The 21,898-nt window shown below is 38.8% G+C and overlaps 1 protein-coding gene across 2 annotated transcripts in view; it reads left to right on the forward strand.

Annotated features, from left to right (window-relative positions):
* DMD (dystrophin) overlaps window positions 1-21,898 on the forward strand; it is a 1,244,291-nt gene that overhangs the window by 829,988 nt on the left and 392,405 nt on the right. For both annotated transcript variants that reach the window (XM_075174519.1, XM_075174510.1), the window contains exon 48: window positions 12,643-12,807. In XM_075174519.1, the coding sequence (XP_075030620.1) occupies window positions 12,643-12,807 (165 nt within the window). The remainder of the gene's footprint in view (window positions 1-12,642; window positions 12,808-21,898) is intronic.

Here is a 21,898-nt window from a genome sequence, read left to right on the forward strand (position 1 = left end):
TATATGATACTATCTTACTGACCATCTTCTTCTTTGCCATATGAATCTGGAATATATTCACCATATATTTAAGAAATTATGCCAAGTACTTTGAATATAAAAAGTACTAATCATCAAGCACACGGAGGCTCCGCAAGAAGCGGAAGAACCCCTGCCCTCTTGCCACCAGGCAGAAGGAGGAGACCCAGGCGACGGAGGGGAATGGACACAGGTCCCTGCTCGGGGTGCCACGCGAACCCCCGGCCGGCCTTCCTCGCCTCAACCTTCCCAGCTGCCCCTACACAACAGATATGGGGCTCTGGAACTTGAGGGCCAGACGAACGAGGACGAAGATGAAGGCCCATCCAGGGGGTTGCCCGAGGCGAGGCAGCCAGCCCCACAAATTACGACTGCCTCCGCTAAGAAAAAAAGGAGGGTAATTGTCATTGGTGATTCCCTTCTGAGGGGGACCGAGGGCCCAATTTGTCGGCCGGACCCATCCCACAGGGACGTCTGCTGCCTCCCTGGGGCCCGGGTGAAGGACATTACTAGGAAGCTCCCTAGTCTCGTGCAGGCCTCCGATTACTACCCGCTACTGGTTATACAGGCTGGCAGTGCGGAGGTTGCAGAGAGAAGTCCCAAAGCGATCAAAAGGGACTTCAGGGCGCTGGGGCGACTGGTGGGAGGATCGGGAGCACAGGTAGTTTTTTCCTCGATCCCTTTAGTGGCAGGGCAGAACACCGAAAGGAACAGGAAAACTCATCGGATCAACACGTGGCTCAGGGGCTGGTGCCATTGGCAGAATTTTGGCTTCTTTGACCACGGGGAGGTTTACACGGCACCGGGCCTGCTGGCGACGGACGGAGTTCAGCTGTCTCACAGGGGGAAAAGGATTCTCGCGTGTGAGTTGGCCGGGCTCATTGAGAGGGCTTTAAACTAGATTCGGAGGGGGACGGGGATAAAACCAGGCTCTCTAGAGAAGAGCCTAGGGACCGCACGCCATTGTCGGGGGAGAAATTGGCAGCCCAGCTCAAGTGCATCTATACCAATGCACGCAGCATGGGCGGCAAACAGGAGGAGCTGGAAGCCATTGTGCAGCGGAGTAGCTATGACTTAGTCGCCATCACGGAAACATGGTGGGATGAGTCACACGATTGGAGTGCTGCAATGGATGGCTATAAGCTCTTCAGAAGGGACAGGCGAGGAAGGAGAGGCGGTGGGGTAGCCCTGTATGTTAGGGAATGCTTCGACTGTCTAGAGCTCGATGGTAGTGATGACGAGGTCGAGTGCTTGTGGGTAAAGATGAGGGGGAAGGCCAACGAGGCAGATATCCTGCTGGGAGTCTGTTATAGACCACCTAACCAGGACGAGGAGGCAGATGAAATATTCTACCAGAGGCTGGCAGGAGTCTCCCAGTCGCTAGCCCTTGTTCTCGTGCGGGACTTCAACTTTCCAGACATCTGCTGGAAATACCACACGGCAGAGAGGAAACAGTGGAGGAGGTTCCTGGAGTGTGTGGAGGATAACTTCCTGACGCAGCTGGTAAGCGAGCCCACCAGGGGAGGTGCCTCGCTTGACCTGCTGTTCACGAACAGAGGAGAACTGGTGGGAGATGTGGTGGTCGGAGGCCGGCTTGGGCTTAGCGACCAAGAAATGGTAGAATTTTCGATACTTGGTGAAGTAAAGAGGGGGGCCAGCAAAACCGCTACCATGGACTTCCGGCGGGTGGACTTTGGCCTGCTCAGGACACTGGTCGAGAGGGTCGAGAGGGAGACAGTCCTGAAGGGCAAAGGGGTCCAGGAAGGCTGGACGTTCTTCAAGAAGGAAGTCTTAAAGGCGCAGGAGCGGGCTGTCCCCATGTGCCGCAAGAAGAACGGGCGGGGAAGGCGACCGGCCTGGCTGAATGGGGAGCTCTGGCTGGGACTCAGGGAAAAAAGGAGAGTTTATCACTTGTGGAGGAAGGGTCAGGCAACTCAGGAAGAGTACAGGGATCGCGTTAGGTCGTGCAGAGAGGAAGTTAGAAAGGCAAAAGCCCGGCTAGAATTCAACCTGGCCACTGTCGTGAGAGACAACAAAAAATGCTTTTATAAGTATGTTAATGACAAAAGGAGAGCCAAGGAGAATCTCCATCCTCTATTGGATGCAGGGGGGAACGTTGCCACCAAGGACGAGGAAAAGGCTGAGGTACTCAACGCCTTCTTTGCCTCAGTCTTTAGTAGTCAGAGTGGTTATCCTCAGGGTACTCAGCCCCGTGAGCTGGAAGACAGGGACGACGAGCAGGATAAACCCCCCATAATTCAAGAGGATGAAGTTCATGACCTGCTATGCCACCTGGACGTTCACAAGTCTATGGGGCCGGATGGGATCCACCCGAGGGTACTGAGGGAGCTGGCGGAGGAGCTTGCCGAGCCGCTCTCCATCATTTACCAGCAGTCCTGGTTAACTGGGGAGGTCCCGGACGACTGGAGGCTTGCCAATGTGACTCCCATCTACAAGAAGGGCCGGAGGGAGGATCCGGGGAACTACAGACCGGTCAGCCTGACCTCGGTGCCGGGGAAGATCATGGAGCGGTTGGTTTTGAGGGTGCTCACGAGCCATGTCCGGGACAACCTGGGGATCAGGCCCAGCCAGCACGGGTTCATGGAAGGCAGGTCCTGCTTGACCAACCTCATCTCCTTCTATGAGCAGGTGACCCGCCTAGTGGATGAGGGAAAGGCAGTGGATGTGGTCTACTTGGACTTCAGTAAGGCCTTTGACACTGTCTCCCACAGCATTCTCCTAGAGAAGCTGGCGGCTCACGGCCTAGACAGGTACACTCTTCACTGGGTAAAAAACTGGCTGGACGGCCGAGCCCAGAGAGTTGTGGTGAATGGAGTTAAATCCAGTTGGCGGCCAGTCATGAGCGGTGTTCCCCAGGGCTCAGTACTGGGGCCGGTCCTGTTCAATATCTTCATCAATGATCTGGACGAGGGGATCGAGTGCTCCCTCAGTAAGTTTGCAGACGACACCAAGTTGGGCGGGAGTGTTGATCTGCTGGAGGGCAGGAAGGCTCTGCAGAGGGACCTGGACAGGCTGGATCGATGGGCCGAGGCCAACTGTATGAGATTCAACAAGGCCAAGTGCCGGGTCCTGCACTTCGGCCACAACAACCCCAGGCAACGCTACAGCCTTGGGGAAGAGTGGCTGGAAAGCTGCCCAGAGGAAAAGGACCTGGGGGTACTGGTTGACAGCCGGCTGAACATGAGCCGGCAGTGTGCTCAGGTGGCCAAGAAGGCCAACGGCATCCTGGGCTGCATCAGAAATAGTGTGGCCAGCAGGAGCAGGGAGGTGATCGTGCCCCTGTACTCGGCACTGGTGAGGCCGCACCTCGAATACTGTGTTCAGTTTTGGGCCCCTCACTACAAGAAGGACATGGAGGTGCTGGAGCGTGTCCAGAGGAGGGCAACGAAGCTGGTGAAGGGCCTGGAGCACAAGTCTTATGAGGAGCGGCTGAGGGAACTGGGGTTGTTTAGGCTGGAGAAGAGGAGGCTGAGGGGAGACCTCATCGCGCTCTACAACTACCTGAAAGGAGGTTGTAGCGAGGTGGGTGTTGGTGTCTTCTGCCAAGTAACTAGCGATAGGACAAGAGGAAATGGCCTCAAGTTGCGCCAAGGGAGGTTTAGATTGAACATTAGAAAAAATTTCTTTACTGAAAGAGTGGTCAGGCCTTGGAACAGGCTGCCCGGGGAAGTGGTGGAGTCACCATCCCTGGAGGTATTTAAAAGACGTGTAGATGAGGCCCTTAGGGACATGGTGTAGTGGGCATGGTGGTGTTGGGTTGACGGTTGGACACGATGATCTTAGAGGTCTTTTCCAACCTGTATGATTCTATGATTCTATGATTCTAAGACATTTGTGCTAAAAGAGCTACATTGAGGTAATACTGATTTAGCTGAATTACCAGATTTCAAATAAGGTGCTTTAGGCAAACCCTTACACATTTTTTCTACATTGCAACAATCATAGAATCACAGAATAGTTTGGGTTGGAAGGGACCTTTAAAGGTCACCTAGTCCAAGCCCCCTGCCGTGGGCAGGGACACCTTCAACTAGGTTGCTCAGATACCCATCCAACCTGACCTTGAATGTTTCCAGGGATGGGGCATCCACCACCTCTCTGGCCAACCTGTTCCAGTGTTTCACCACCCTCATTGTAAAAAATTTCTTCCTTATATCTAGTCTAAATTTACCCTCTTTTAGTTTAAAACCATTCCCCCTTGTCCTGTCGCAACAGGCCCTGCCAAAAAGTCTGTCCCCATTTTTCTCATAAACCCCCTTTCAGTACTGAAAGGCTGCAATAAGGTCTCCCCAAAGCCTTCTCTTCTCCAGGCTGAACAACCTCAACTCTCTCAGCCTTTCTTTATAGGAGAGGCGTTCCACCCCCCTGATCATTTTTGTGGCCCTCCTTTGGACCTGCTCCAACAGGTCCATGTCTGTCTTATACAACTATGTATCTGAGAGAGATTTCACATACAATGAACAATGGTTCACATAATGTCACACACCAATGAATGACAATGGTTTGGGCTTTTTTAAAGTTCCGAGACAGACACTGCCATTGTATGTCAGGTGTTTCATGCATTTCTATTAAGGAAGACTGCAAGGACATAAAAATCAATGTTTTACTATTTGCTGTTTACAAGGTAAAGTTTATACTTTAATTTTATAGGCCTGTCTGTATTGCAACATGCCTATATAATTAAAATTCCCCAAATAAAATAGTCTGAAACAACCTTAAAGTTAAGCCTCTCCTTCCCTTTTCCCTTCCTCTTGCCTTGCCTTTTTTTTGCCACTTTTCTCAGTTTTGAAAACACCCTTTCAAAAATTCATCATTTTCATCACCCAGAGAATGGCCTGTTGTTTTGATACTGAACTTAATTGTACATTGAGCTCTGTTAACTAAGGTAACTCCCACACTCTCAACTTTTCTATTAACTGCATGTTTCTTACAAATGAAAAGTTGTCACCTCCCTCAAAGTGCTAAATCAGGTAATTGCTGAAGAACAACCAAAAAGAAAAGCAAGTTCATTATTGGTTGTTTTCTGTCAGCTCAGTACTTGGCAGACAAGATCACTCACTAGAATTGGAATACCAACATTATTTTTTTTTTTTGTAATTTTTAACAGAATACATTCTTCGTTGCTAGGAAATGCTGTAAGTATTTGGCTGTAGATAAAATTCCAACCCATTGTGATTTATCTGCACTGTGCAAAGATAATGCAAAAAAATCCCTGTTTATTTACTGTGGAAATACTACAGTTTATCTATACATTCATTATCTAACTTACTGTTCTATGTAGCCTATAGCCAGAAATTGCTGTTTGATACTGATTTTATTGCTGTGTTAAAATCTTAGATCCAATTACATCCATTTCCTCTACAAAACAAAATGTTAACGGGGTTTTTTTTCATTCCTATAGAGAACTCCGTGAGCAAAACCAATAACGATCCTAAGTTTATAGCTTGCATTTTAAGGTACCACATGTTGTATAAATATTTGTCATTTGTTTCATTGCAATGCCTTTTTGCTTCGTTTTGCTTGTCAGGCATTCTGGCAGATGACAGTTTTTAGCTTCTCTCAGATGTAGGCAACAGCACGGAAGAAAGTATCAATATGTTTAGTTTAGCTATTGACTGATTGCCACTGTGACCTGATTACACACAGAAGTTGAGCTTTCAGTACCGGGCATGGTTTTGAAAGTAAAGCAATTGGATAATGTGTGATCTTGAAAAGGAAAAGGAGGGCTGCAGAAAAGGATGGTGAGACAAAGCAACAGGCAGGATGAACTCTGTCACATGGAAAGACCAAAATTGGAGATAGGACTACTATGGTTTGCCAAACCATGAGAAGAGATTGCTCTTAACTACATCAGGGTTTATCATACCCTATAAAGTAACATCGTGTTTCCTTGGGACACCGCAACAGCATGTCCAGCTCTGTGCTGAATAGCATTATGGCCTGCCATTTTCTCTTCTCCTCCCAACATATATGAGGGGCTCTGCTTTCCGTGGGAGAAAAGTTTTGATTGACTGTTCAGGCAAGCTACCAGTACTGTAGGGTGCATGCTGGAGTTTGCTTGCCTCCCGGGCTGTATGTAGCCTGAGGGATAGATGTGGTATTATCTGCTGTAAACCAGGGAAAGAACAATTAGGGCATTGTACTTTTATTTAGAAATCATCTTCCTCTCAGAATATCCTTCATTAAGAGTCACTGAAGGAATCATACTGTAAACCCTTTGTGGCTGCTTCTGGATTTCTGGAACTGAGTAAGAAACAAAGACAGAGAAAAGAAAATCGTGAACTAGATTATTTAGCAGACATTTAAGGTGGAGGGCTTGTGCTCAAAAGGTACCCTTGACAAAGGAGAATTGCTGAGATAGTAGAAAGCAGAATGAATGACAATTAGTTATAAATATTAAATATAAAAAGCATACAGATATTCAGAATACTGTGATATATACAATCATATTACCATGCAAGAAAAACAAAACAAATCATTGGAGTGGGGGATATGTTTATTTGCTTTTTAAAAAGGTAGACAGCCAGATGAAGCAGAAAATTGTTTGGTGCATTGGATATGTGGACTGCTTTAGACTTCTGCATCAATGGAAAAAAAAAAAGATTTTTTTAATAAAAATGAAACTTGAGAATATCGCAAATACGCTGTTAAGAAGTTAAAAAAAAAAAAAAAAAACCAAACCAAAAACACATGCCAAGGTCAGATCCTGAGAGGCTTGTAAGGAAACATGAAACACTAGCTACATCGCAAATAAAAATCTTCTATACATATTTTTAGTAGCGTGCTTTCATCTTCCTTTAATAATACAGTCTTTACTCCAACTTTGTCAGAGACACTATGGCTCATAAATATTCATCGTTTTAAAGAAATTATGTAGATTTTGTTTTAAAGTCAATATTGAGTTTGTTAATGAAAATGGCTCAGTTAATTAACTAAATGGCATCCTAAACCGAACTTGTATGAAACTCTTTCTTACACTGATTGTTTTTCATGAAGAAATGATGCATAAAAATTAACTTCTTCCCCTTCTATTTTAAATCATTCTTTTGTACATGCTCTTGGGATGATGATTTTAAGCAGATAAAACTTTCTGAACAGTGGCTGTAAGAATTGCTATTTTATGCCATCATCTTACTAGTGTTGATGGAAGTGTCAGTTGTGATTTATCAATAAGTCTGGATTGAAGCTTGCATTTAATAGTTATGACTTTAGTTGTTTCTTTATTATCCAAGTCCTGGATTGGACAACATAAAAACCTACTTTCAGTCCAGTTATGCTGTGGGCTGATTGCAGTGTAGTTACCTGTCTCCTTTTTTCCTAATATCTGTATTTTTGCAGAAATGGAATAGTAAAGCAGAAGCTGCTGCTTGTTTTACATTTAGTGAACAAAGCAATTCATACAGAAAACTATACATTATTCTTTTTTTTTTTTTGTATGCAAACAATTGTAAATTTTTTTCAAATCTGACACTACCAGTTATCCTATATTAGAAGCCCACTTTCATAAAGTGCTTTGCATATCAGAGGGACCCTCCCAAGCCAGGAGTACAAGAAAAACATTCCTAACAGTCTTCACAGATATCCCACAACATACTCTTGCTCATATTCATTGCAGTTTATTCTAATTTATCATATTATGCATATCAAGAAAGGTAAATTTTAATCCACTGTCAGATTAATCAAAATAAGATCCTTTTATAAGTGCTGCTCTGTTATTGAGAGGTTGGTGAGACAGCTAGCAAGAGAAAGGGGTACCTTATCTAATATTGGGGGAAAAAAAATTCCACTGCTATTAAAATGTTGGAATTTGGGATTTCTTTTCTCTCCACTCACTATTAGGAAAATTCTCCATATTCTTTTTTGACAAATGACATATTGGAGAGATGCATCTCCTCATCTATATTCCCAAGCAGCTGGGTAACAATTGCATTATCTTCTCTTTGGTCATTTCAGGTAAATAGGAAATGACCTTGACATTGACTTGTGAGAGAGAAGGGAAATATTCAAAATCAGACATTGGTCACTTGAAATATAATGTATGCAAGTCATTTCAGTGTCTTTCCTTACTTTTATCAGGTGGCAGCTGCTGATAATGATAGTGATGCCTTACTAGTAATGTAATTTATCAAGTTCATTCACCCGCAACAACATTTCTGACCTCTGCAAAACTATTCCCCATTGTTCATTCTTTCTTATTTACTGTCTCTACCTAATTAGGTTCAACTTTTTAATTTTGAGCATTGTTCCTGAGTTACAGGATTGAACTGTAACTCTACAACTATTATTTTAATTGATATTGCTTTAATTTAATCTGCTTTCTGGATATTCATAAGGAATTAAACAGAACAGGGACACAGAATATGATTTTACATCAGGTGACATATTTTATACAACTTCTTCCTCCCTTTATACTTATTATTATCATAAGAATTGGTATTCCTCAGATCTAATTCATTCCGTAGTGCATGCACACAACTATGTGTATGGACTAAAAAATAATTATCTAAAGCTAAAGTAGGAAATAGCAGTGGAAAACTGGAGCATGTGAAATGATCAAGGAGGTCTATATATGCCAAGCTGAGCATATGTATCGTTTTGCACCAAAGTAATCAGATCAGGGTGGGGATGAAAATAAGAAAACAGTGTATCATTTAGGCTTCTTGTGAAGGAAGATCATCCAAGACATGAGTTAAGATGGAACAGAAACAAGCAATACAAGTAATTTTAGAATTAATAAGGAGAAGAAATGAAAATATTTAGATAAAGATCTAGTCTTTGAAAATATGCAATTGTTCAAATTTCACAGAGTATTCTCATGTTTTGAGAGATGTTATCATTTCTATGCTGGTAATTTATTTGTGTGAGTTTTTTTTAATGAAAAGAGCAAAAATTGGAATACATAAAATTAAATAAGTGGGAAATGATCTGATAGTTTAAGATTAAACTAAATTATCGTGAAGACCAATGTCAGTGGGTAAAATTAGACTCTTCTACTGTTTCCCAATTTAGAGCTTAAATCTTTTCTATTATTCTGTTACTAAGCTTCCAATTAATCTAACTTAATTAACACTTGAACTAAAGTACAAAATTTTAGATGCATCTCATGTTTTGAGATTAATGTTTTGACACATACCATTGAATTTATATAGTCCTTTGATGTTGAAATCAGAATTTTTTCTTTGAAGGAATAATCCATACTTTTGTGTCCTTTGCACTTGCAAATTTATTTTTTTCCTTTGGTTGCAAACCAAGGTATGTTTTCAATGTTGATCTGCTGCTAAATAAGGCAAAGTTGAAAATATTTAATTTGTATGCAAAGGGATAAGCTAGATTTTTAGAAATATGTTCCAGCTGAAGTTGTCCTTTCTTCAGTTTTTTTCTTTTGCACCCTGTCTTCCTTGCCAGCCTACAACACTCCTTAATCGGGCCTGTGTCCTCTCGTAGGCAGATCTGGGGGAACGCAGCTCACATGTTTGCCCTGTTTTTACTCTTCTGCAGGTGTTGCCTTACGGCCACTGTTCCTATTGGTCTTCCCCCTTAGAAAAGGACATCAGCCCTCCTCTGATAAAACCTAACAGTCTTTCTTACATAGGAGGGAAAGAGATGAGATAAGACACCAAAGGAGATGAAACTGAGTAGACACCGGATGATTACCCTGAGACAACAAATGAATAAAAGGAGGATGGGGGAGGAAAGGGGCCAAAAGAAAAAATGTAGAAAAGAGAATTTGGAGTGGGACACTAGCCATTGCTCACTCATGCCTGGAGACATCCAAGAACTAGAGAGAGCCCAGAGACAGCAGGGCAGTGGGATGGCTGTAGGTCCCACCAGCATCAGAATCCCATCTCAGGGGTGGAAGTCCTGGAGCTATGAATAACAAGCTTGAAAGACTGTGAGTAAAAAGGTAAGGAAGATTCTGGAGGGCCCCATCTCCTTGTGTACTCCCCTGCCACAGAAAGGGCATAAATCTGGACACCCAGTCATCATGTCCATGTCCATTACTCCATGGAGGTTTTCCCAAATTATGCTTTTGGTGAGCTGCAGAATTAGCTCAGGAAACAAGCTGTCCCCCAAGAGACAGTCTGCAACAGTACCTTGGCTTGATAGGCGGACTTGTAATTACCTTAGGAAAGAAAAAGGCAAGCAAACGAAATCCCTGAGATCCAGAATCTAAGAATCCGATTCCCACACAGTGGCATGTAACATGTAACCTGGATCTTACAAGGTATTGCCTTGTTAAATGTTTATCTGTGCTTATCTGTAACCCTAACATGAGTTTGAGGAAAGTCCTTTATTTGTGTACTGTTGTTCTTTTTATCTCTGTGGTAAAAGTAGATGACATTACATTTCTGTATATATAATGAACTGATTCATATTGACCTAGATTTCTTTTTTATTTTTGTATTAAAAATATTATAATCCTATGTTTGTGCTATAATTTTAGAACAGGAGCCAACTTGTAAGAAGAGGCTGCATTTACTTATATCACAATTTACCTTTTACTATAGGTGGGATTTATTTTGCTTTCTTTTCTTGTGTGATTATTTTTGAAAACAGTAGGTTGAAGTACAGTCTGTCACCAAAAGCTAATCTTCCATCTTCTGCTTTTCTGGATTGAATATACCTTAGTATATAATTGGCTACTTCCCACCCCTCCACCCCCCCCCCCCCAAAAAAAAAAGAAAAAAAAACTACAAATCTATCTTTCTCTGTCTTGTGATGGACCCAATATGCTTGATTAATGTTGATTGGAAGCAGATTAATTTAAATTTCAGATCTTCAGAAGTCAGCTTGGATTTTTATCTGCCTATGACTACCTATTTACTTTCAGTAGTATTTCTGTGGAACTTGTTTACATGAATATCAAAGCTACTAAACATTGGAGATTAACATTCAAAAGTTGTAAGAAAGATGAAACTAATCTTCTGTGAAATTAGGCCAATGTCTGCATAGATATTGAGTTAACACATAAGGGAAATGAATGCATTTTTAATTTCTTTCATATGTGGGGCCATTCTGGAAAAGCAGAGTTTTTATTATATTTAACAAGATTAGGAAGATAGAAAAAGTAACTTGACTCATGGGTCAGTTTTTATTAAATAATATATTATGCAGTGGCTATAGTGAAAAATGGAGATCATTTAATATATGGCAAATCAACTTCTTGAATTACAAATATCACTTAAGTATGGTCTAATAAATCAAGCAAAGTATATGTAGAGGGGTTATTTTAGTACCAACAAATCAGTATTTTCAAACCAAATTTGTAAAGAAATGTACATGTCATGAGACAGTTGTGTTCCTCCCATTCTCTCAGCTGGTGGTTGTCTGGTTTTGTTTGTTTGTTTGTCTTTTTTTTGGTAATCTTCATTGCTTTCATGTCTCTGATCGGTTTAGATTTATTGTCTTTTGTAAAATACCATCATTAGGGATTAGAAATTAGTACACAGCAGTAACACTTCTGTAGCCGGGCAATATGATAGCAATGCTTCCATTAATGCTGTTTAACTTTACAGGGAATTTATATTTTATTGTGTGTATCAGAAACTTCATGTTTTGCTGCTTTTAAGAGGGTCACTTTAGTAAAAAAAAGTGCTTGAAAACAATAAATATCGTGGAAACCACATTTTTCTTGATATGGAAAACTAACCATACTTCTTGGCTGATTTTAGTAATTAACTGCCATTGCTTCTTATCTCTGCCCAGGCCCTATATTTGCTGTTGTGAATTTTTTTTTTTAAAGTACAGATGGTTTCTCCCCTAGTATATATTTGCAATGTTGCCTGTTGTGTAGTATAGTGACATCTCATCTCTCTAGCTATAGAAAACAATCTGGGAAGGACAGCATGGAGCTTTGTGTTGGCTTATTTGTTTCCAACCTGTTCCTATATTTACTCCAAGTGCTTCAGTGCTGTTGGATTTGAACTATGCCATTCACTGATTCTTAATTTATAATATTGTTGGCACAGAAGAATCTGCTTAGTTAAAAATCTGACTGCTTTGAATGCAAATCAGAGAATCAAGTGGCCCGATCAGTATTGATGATATATTTCTTCATTATTTTTCTTCATGGTATGTGTCTGCTTATGCATATTTGGACTCAACTGGCAATTCTAAACACCTTATAAGAAAACACATGCCTATAAATACCTAGATTCAAGAGGTCAAGAAAGGTTAGATATCATTCAAATAATCAATTTCATATTTTCACTATTGCTTTTCCTAATTAAAAATTGACCTTTAAAACAGTTTGGTATACTGAGATAACAAATTTTTTACCAAGAAAACTAGAAGCCTGATGCTGGGGTTTGGTTTTTTTGTTTGTTTTGTTTTGGGTTTGGGGTTTTTTGTGTCTTTGTGGTTTTGGTTTTTTTTTTGGTGTGTTTTTTTTTGTTTGTTTTAGGAAAGAGTGTATTTTGACTGACTCACAAGAAACCTGCAATAATAATTTGATTGGTGGGTCTACTCTTTCCTTCCCTTCTTCCTACCAGTGTATAAACCTTGTATTTTTACATTTTATATAAGTGTATGTGTGTGTAGTGTTAAATTGCTTTATGTTACTTTCTTTTTCCCCACAAAAAAAATGGCTTCTGGTATTTTTTTCAGGTGTCCAAAGATCTTCCAGAGAAACAAAAAGAAATAGAGATTCTCCTAAAGGATTTCATTGAACTTGATCAACAACTAAATCAGGTGATATTGTGGGTAACTCCTGTCAAGAACCAGCTGGAGCTCTACAACAAAGTGGGTCAGCCAGGAGCTTTTGATATTAAGGTAAATTTTCTTCCATTTTAAAAAAGCATCAGGATATTTAGTGGTCAAAAAGTCAGTTGCAGCTTTAGCTGTATAGTTTGTATTAACAATTTAGCGTTGATACAGAAGTCACCAATAGTCCCCAGAAGTTCAAAGTTCTATGAACTAAGGAAAACTTTTATTCTTTTCCATTAAATGGTTTCTAGTGAGAGGTCAGTTCAGAACCGATGGTTCCAAGGTGAAATATAGATATAATCTATTATTTTTGCCATATCATATACATGAAACAATAGCCCCAAAAGTTGATAGATCAAATTTTAATACAAAGTGAACTAAAATTCAGATTATCAGCATTGGACCATTTAAGCTATTTCATTCAAGTTAATATAACTACATGAAAATCAGAATAGTTAGGGCCATATCATGATTCTCACATTGCAAGGAAAGTTATCTAACTGCACAGGTAACATTCCAGTAATCAATAAAGCTAATTGTCTAGTAATTGTGAGCAAAATTTTTGTAATCTGATCCTTGATAGGTATCTAGGTATAAAAAAAATGCCTGTATATGGGTTGGGTGAGGACAGAAGAATTAAGGATGAAAAATACTGATTAGAATCAACTGGACTGCCAGGTATATACCTAGACTTTTTGGCCTTGCATTTTGTCTATACATATATCAGCTTATCTTCACATAAACTGGGGAAATACTTAAAATACAATAGCTTATTGAAATCCATGAAATTTCTTTTGGTTTATAGTAGCTGAGCATCTTGTTCACCTAGATAAAGATTAAACAGAAGATACTGAGTTTTATATTGATTTTGATGATGCAATTTTCAGTGAAAAAGGAAAAAACTAAATATTTAAAACTTTTTTTGCCTTGCATGAAATGGAATAATACCTGCTTTTGAAGATGTGTGATTTAGCTGAGCATGTTTATTAAATTCCGTTTAACTTAGTTTCTTTTAAGGAACTGTTTTAATGCCGAAACACTTTTTATGTCATACAATCACATTATATAAAACAGTGAATCTCAAGACCTGTTGCAGTCCTATAATTGACAGAATGAGTTCAGCAATGACATTCATTCCCTTTTTAAAAGATAAAATTAGTATAACTCATTGCAAATGTCTGTATATATACTGAATGAGTGATGGAATTTTGCTTTCAAGAAAATTATTTATCCTTATTTCCTGTATTTTAACAAAAATTTTTAGATGATTCATCCATTTTTTCTTATATTTTTCCATTCTGTTTCCTTTATTTCTAGAATGATTCCACCACTAAAGCTTATATAAAATAAAAGCAGGGCTAAGTTGCTACAAATCAGAAGAGTATTGCTTTTCTTTTTGTGAAAGAAATGTTCTGTTTGTCTCTTTCAGTCCTCTTACGGTGATGTGACAGGAATATTTCTGAAAAACTCTTGAAAGAATAGAAAAAATTTTTAAAAATCTGTAGTCTTGAAGTGCTGGGATGAAATCACGTATGTCTAGAGAAGTGGGGGAACAATGAAGAGCTCCAAAGAAAGGCAAATAAATTTTCTCTCTGTGAAAGACCCTACCATATTTCTTTCATGGATAAATTTAGATCACCTAGATTTAAAGCTTGACCAGTTTTGACTGTAGATGAAACAGCTAGTTGTTTATACTATTGTAAGGGCTGTAAGCATATGAAGCGTGTTAGCTTTTACCTGCATGTTATCTATCTGGATTGCCTTTAAAAGACGTAGGTTTAACATCTTAAAATGTTGTTGACTGATGGTTTACCCGGACTGTAATTTTCTTCAAGGAGAGAATCTCTTGCATTAAAGACTCTATATCAAATACCTCTGAAGTCAAATGGGATTCTTATAACTTTTTTAAGGTTAAGAATAAGCACAGTAAGAGTTTTGAGACTGTTAATCATGACAAAACACCAGCAAAAACGAGTAGATATAATTCAGGAAAGCAGCCTATTCGTGACAATATCCAATTTTATACTCAACTTCAAATGCGTATTTCAGACCCATGCCAACATGCTGTCTTACATTGGGTCAAGCATGTGCATACACACGCTCTCGAATCATTGTCAACATGACTATGTTTATGTGTATTTTTAAATTACTATCCTGTATAGCTAATGCTACCTTTAAAAAAGTAAGGACATCTGCATGATTACCTGTGGAAGGGATGTATTCAACAGTCTTTTGCTCTGGTGTTCCCAAATGCTGTATAATTATTCAGCATTTGTTCTACCACCATTTTAATTCCTTCACCACTATCCAGAGAACATTGAAGTATCTTCTATAGGATTTAATAACTCCTTTTTTCAGAAACAAGCGTGACTCTGATGATCACCTAGCAGAAAGAAAAAGTTATTGTTAATATTCTTAGAAAAGGGACGGGATGAGAAATTTTGCAAAGAACCTTTTTGGATATTCTAAAAACCTGGGAGGTATGAAGAAAAGATTTAAAACTAACAATCAAACTTGTGAATATAGCACTTGAGTGAGACCAGGCTCATGTAAGTCCACAGGAAAATCAGACTATTTTTATTATAGGATTTGACATAATGGCTTACAAATTTTAATTTTAATTTCAATTGGGACATTGTCCTTTATGAAATTTCTGTCAATGTTCTTCATACTATTACTAAGCCTGCAAGGTAATGTTCTTCTCCTTCCTCCTCAGCCATTAAGTCGTCTCCTCTCTCTTTTGTTTTCCAAGTTATTTATTTGGGAAAAATATTCTGAAACTAACGTGAGTGGAAAAGATTTGGATATAGATTTTAAGTACTATAAGGATATTCACTTCTAAAAGCCACAAAATATTGAGTGTTAGAAATTTTCTGGCCTCAGAAGCAGGTGGAAATCAATGATGAGAAGAACAGTTGGGGAGGGGTGGGATAGATAGGAGAGAAAGAGGATGGGATTTGTGTTTGGTTTAAATGAATGCGTAGGGTGTCTTTAACGAGATAGCAATCTTATATTAAAGTAATACGCCTGTTTTAAAGCAATTTTCTTGCATTTTTACTTAGCTGTAGCAAATTTGAGTTACAGAAATGTGTGGTAGCTAAAATTAAAACTTGATACAGTAACCAAAGCGCATCTAAAACACTAATTAGAATTATTCTGACAGAATTTTCAAAAATACAGTGATTTATTTCTCTCAAAACTGTAGTAACCTTTACTTTTGGCTTGCAGCTACAATCTGATAACTAACATCACAGTTTCCTCCATAAATCAAGGGATATAATAAATGCATGTCCTTATCAGATAATCTGATTTAACCTTTTAAATAATACTGATGTATATAATAAATGCATAATAAATACATAAAGGAGAATATCTGTGAATTTCATTTGTACAATTCATACTGATAACTTGCAATTTTTGTGAATTAATACTAATTTAAAAGCTCATATGTTTTTTCCACTTGTGCAAAAATCAACTGTTAAAAATACATGAGAAGTCCCTTAAATTTACACTTGCTTAGAAGAAAGAGGAAATAAAAGCACCAGCAGTGTTAACCTTTAATGGTGGCATAAAGGCAATTCTATGCGAGTGGCAAAGGTGCAACCAAAGGAGCAATTATTACATATTGTTAGAGAGAACTTCACAAACCAGTAAGACTTTTAAGACCCAAATACGTAATTGGGCTTGGTGACAGGTAGAGAGATTAAAATTCCTCCTATAGCTCTTAAGACTACATTTATATTAGTAAATAAAAAGTGGTCAGGACCATTTTTTGGCCTACAGGTCAACTGATGCAGCACAGCTTACATCCTTTCAGCAACGCTCTTACCACCTGAAGAAGATAGTTGCATCCAAACTGCCTGTTGCTGCATCTGTGGCTCGTGCTAATCCCTGACCATGCCTGGGCGCTGTCTCAGACACTGCAGTTTGGCCCATGCCGGAAGCAACGCTCCCCGTTTAATGGTGTGGGCAGTCATGCTGCAGAGCTTTAGCATATGCCCTCTCCCTGTTTTGTTCATTACTCCTGGCATCATGTAAAAATTCAGGGAAGGATGCAAACTAGTTATATGAAAGGGAGAGGTTCAGTGTCACTGGATCATTCATTTTCAGTGTCATTTGACTTCGTCATGCAGTCCCCTTCTGCTTTGACATCATAGCTCTATGGATCTGCATGATCTCAACTCAGGGCACTGACTGTGCTTCCATGTAACATGAGGTTATGGACATGATAGCACTCGCTCTTGGGGCAGTAGAACCACTAATAATGTTAAAATCTTTCATTTAGCAGTTTTTTAGTTCCTGAAGAGTGGTCTCTTATGCCTCTGCCCTCGTACATATCCTTGCAGTGCTGAATCCAGACCGGTGCCACCATTGGCTATGATTGTGTTCAACCGATGCTCTGCAGCCTACCTACATCCTGGATTTCAAAATCCCAAGTGGTGTGTTGTCCTTGCATTAGCAGAGGATGACATAGTGCATGTTCTTGCCCAACGTGATATAATCACTTATTTAAGAAAAGGGTCTCTGTCTGTTCCCTGACATTTGTTAACTCTTTATTAGAGAGGCATTTGCAGGTGAATAATTACATAGTATCTTATCGGCCTTCTCCAGCCCTACAAAATTTTTCCAGATGCTTAATACCAGTTGTTTCCTAGACTTGTACCTAGAGTTTAGTACAAAAGTAGATAGTGGAACACGCTCCTTTCTACTTCACTGTAATGCCGTTAGGAAACAGGAGATGAGAAGATGCAGACATGAAGAGATGGGACAAGTCCAGCATGTTCCTTGGTCACCCTTGTGGAGTAGAACCTTGTGGTGACCAAGGAACATTCTGGGGCACCTAGTAGTCCTACAGTCTCTGGAATGCTTTGTGTCATTTGAGGCTTTGGGCAACATCTTAGCTTCTAAAGTATATACATATTTCAGTTTAAAAAGCAGCAAAAATGTTAAGAGAAATGTAAACACTAAAAAATTGTTGAAACAAAACTTTTTGAAGTTATTCAGTCCCAAGAAATATATTGTAATTTATAACAGCATTTACTATAAAATACATTCCCTGCTGAATCAAAAAATTTGTTTTCTTTCACCTCATTCTGCCATCATAGCTCTACACTTACTTTAAAGAATTACAGCATGGCTCAGGAAACCCTAATATATTTTATGCCAATATAATTTGTCTTCATAATTTTCTTGACCATAATTTAGAGACTGCAGTGCCACAGTTAGAACCCAGGCCTTCAGTTAGGCGCCATAATTTTTAGCAGGGGTTTCCAAAATCCCAAGTAGGCCTTAATAACTCACTCATTTCTCACTTAATAAATAAGAGTAGGGAAAGGATTCTTTATCCCCAGGATTCAAAAAACATCTGTAGCCGTGTTTGCTTCACTCATGTTGTTAATCCTTAATTACAGTTTTCTTTTATAAACAGTCAAAGATTTTAAAAATTTTTTACAAAAATGTCCAAATAAATCAACATTGAAATGCATATTTGCAAGCTACCAATTTAAAGTATTAGGATAGATCTTAGTTCTTTTTAAGTGTTCAATATTTTTTTACCACATTGACATAATCTCTCTTCTCAATAATAGCATAATACAGACTGCTTCTGTGAAATACTTATGTATATGCACGGAGAAGGCATGAAATGTACATCTATAAGAATTTCTTGACTCTACTGCTACTTGTGAACACTGGAACACTTCCAGGTTTACAATGTACCTTCAATGGAGCTTCTCATGCATCTAGAATATATTTCATATTATGCCTTTTACAACTCTATGGACTTTTCTAGTTTTCCAAGCTAACAGTAGGACTTCTCTGTGCATTCGCTCTTTGACCTGGAGTTATTCTCATTCTGATTGATAGCTATTTTGCATGATTTAGTACTCATACTTCACAAACTTAGTCAGATGAAATCATAATGAATTTCCAATTGTACAAAATGGTGCAAAGAAAATACTACAAAAATTGTCTACATTGTAACATAGAAAAAGATTGAAATACTTGACAGTACAGCTTTGTTTACAGTACAGCTTCTGACAGCACTGGTGTCTAGATTACTGGTGTTATAGCCATAGCCATTGGATATAGCCATGTCAGGAGACACCTTCAGTGTAGACATGTCGAAGTTTAGCCCTTACTATGTGCTTGTTTTTTACATGCTGGTACTGTTTTTCTAGTACTTCTCTCAGTACTAGTGATGTGTGGCTAGAGTGAAACCCATTTTCCTGGTCTTGCTTTCACTTTATGCTAAGTGACTTTATTTTTCACAGCAGTTTATTCTTTATTTGTCGATAAAAATCCACAGCTAAAGATGTGCGTTTTGTAACTCCTGAGCATTCAAATTCAATGGTATTGCTGGTTGTATTGCCACAGTCCTTAGTCACACAAGGAAACCTGAATCCTAGGAAGTGATAGCTGCTTTTCAACTGTTAATGCAACCATATCCTCTCAGTGCAAAGCTGGGGATCCTGCAGGATAACATGGATGATATGAGGTATTGTCTCTCAGTGAGTGAATTTTTACATAAGGAAGCTTTATTTAGCCTTTTCAGCACTAGCTCCACTTCTGCCTTGCTTGTTGCGCTCTCTGAGGGTCGCCTTCCTTCTTTCAAGTCTGTGGCAGTTTCATATTTTGAGATATATTTCCCATGGTACTTTGGCAGTTCTTGGAGCTAGAAATGTATAGGGAGGGGGATATCCATCTAACAGCAGCAGATACTAGACTAACAGCAGAGCAAACTGTTCTGAGGTGCAGACATACATAAACTTCTAATAGGATGGTTTCCACTTTCCTCTTTAACATAGACATCACTGACAAACGTTCTGCCAGGTATTCTTTGTGTCATAAATATTAATATAAACAAGAGCCCCTAAAACAAGCCCTCATATACTGTTGTAATATTAACATTTTATATGAAAGACCTGTTATACGGAAACAGTTACAGCTAGTGCATGATATATGGCAACACTGCAGCTGACTTTGAACAGACAACTATTTGTTGTCTGTCAGAGATGTGCGTAGAATTAGTATAGTTGATTTGATATAAGGTCAGGAGATACTGCTCTGATCATCCAGTCAGACCTGCTCTACAAAGTAATCCTTTCAGTTTTCTGAATTATTTCCTGCTTGAACTGCAGCACACCTTTCTCAAAAATGAACAAACCAAAACAAGACTGGTTTCTAATTTCCAGGTATGGACAGTCATCCACATCTTGTGGTAAATTACTTCAACAGTTGACTTAAAAACCTGCTCATTTTTCCTCGGCTGAGTTAGTTTAGCTTCATCTTTCTGTCACTGCTTTGTTTGCCAAACTAGAGAGAGCTCCAATACTGCATTAATAGACAGTAATCAGGTTTTCTCCAAAACTCTGTTAACCATCAGTACTGTTCTAATTTGGACAAGAAAGCAAATATAGAGTATCTAATTAGTATTAGTTCAAAAAGCAATTATTGTGGTCAAAGCAATTATTTTTGTGGTCCTAATAATAATGTGGTTATCTTTAATCACAAGCTTATTTTGGCAAAGTCAGCTAATCAGAGGCTAAGTAGATGGCAAATGTTGCTACAATGAAAGGTATAGTCACTTCTGCATTGTTTCCTTAATGGAATATTTAAGGACATCCATGAGCACTTTGAAATTTATTTATTCTGATCCAACCATCCAAATTTAATATACTTAAACCTTTTAGGGATATGTTATTCTGAACATGTGGAGATAGACCTATACTTTACACTTTGAAACAGCTTTGCCTACGGCATCAACAATCTGTGGAGCTCCAGAATTATGGCTAAAGGAAGTTGTGCAAGTACTGACCTTTATTTCCTCCTACTGACTGTTCTGCTGAGATTTTCTGCAAGAAAAAGAATAAGTGGAGTCCCAGAAGGGAGGGTAATGAGTGATGCTTCACTAATTGTTTGGCAGCTTAAGAAAATACCTTCAGAAAGTCTAACCAACTTTTTCTCTTGATTTCTCTCAATTTTCTTTTCCTCTAAATATTTATTTCCTCATAGTCCTGTTTAATCCCAATTCTACGTATGATAGGACCCTAAGTCATTGAGAATTTTGATTAGATTTGTTGCAGTCAGATTGCATTTTTTAAATGTAGTCCATGTAACATTTGTGGAGTGCTAAAGCTTTAGAAAAATACTTTAGGTGGGAGTTAAAGGGTTTTTTACAGTCAAAAGAAGAACCACTTATATCCAGTATGTACATGTGTGCACACACATAGTAAGGAAGTTTTATGGTGGTGTGACATAGTCAACAAGAAATCATTAGCTAAAATAATTCTTAGAAGCCCAAATATGTAAAGAATGGAAAGTATATTGTCTAGTAAGGTAGATAGAAGAAAAGCTTAAAAATAGGCTAGTGCTAATATGTTTTTAGTTGCTGCTATTTTTTAGCTGTTACTACGGATTACTTGCTTTGGTATTTAGTGTTTGAAATCTGTGGGTCAGTATTTTTATAAAGTCAAGCATTCTAAGTCTTCTGAAAAATTGTAAAATTACAGATTTCTTCAGTCCTGCTCGATTAGCATAATATGACATGCTGATTCTTTTTTCTTTGCTCTCCAGAAGTGCAGTCCAGAGAAATCCACCTTAGTTAACCAAGAAAAGAAGTAGCTAGTACTTTCGATAGCTTTTATTACTAATAGCAATCTTCAGTTAACGACATTTTCAAGTAAATGTTCATCCATAGAAAACATTCTAAGTTTCTGAGACAGTGGAATTTTATTTAGTGAATCCCTACTTGAAAGACAAAATTTTGAAAGAGAAGAAATGCTGCAGAATGAATTGAACAGTAACTTTTTAGTGGATAAAACAATCCCTGGAAAATATTCAAATCTTGCCAACAGTTTATGTCCTTTAATTCTGAGTTTTGACTAGTGGTAGTCCAGAAAACAAAGAATGTGAGAAAAACTGGAGTCAACTTTCTGAACTTAATAAGTATTGTGGTACTTCTTGGGTTTTTTAATCAGGTAGCATTGCTAAGATTAAGTGAAGTTAAGATGCCATTTTTACAGAATTTAAATAAGTAAAAAATCATAATTTTACAAAGAAACAGTGCTATCTGTGGCATAGAGTCAAAGATAATTTTTAATTATGGGTTTTCTAGCTGTCTTTAGAGAAAATAAGTAGTACCAGGTTAGGTTTACAT

Source organism: Calonectris borealis, chromosome 1 (genome assembly GCF_964195595.1).
Source record: "Calonectris borealis chromosome 1, bCalBor7.hap1.2, whole genome shotgun sequence".
NCBI lineage: Eukaryota > Metazoa > Chordata > Aves > Procellariiformes > Procellariidae > Calonectris > Calonectris borealis.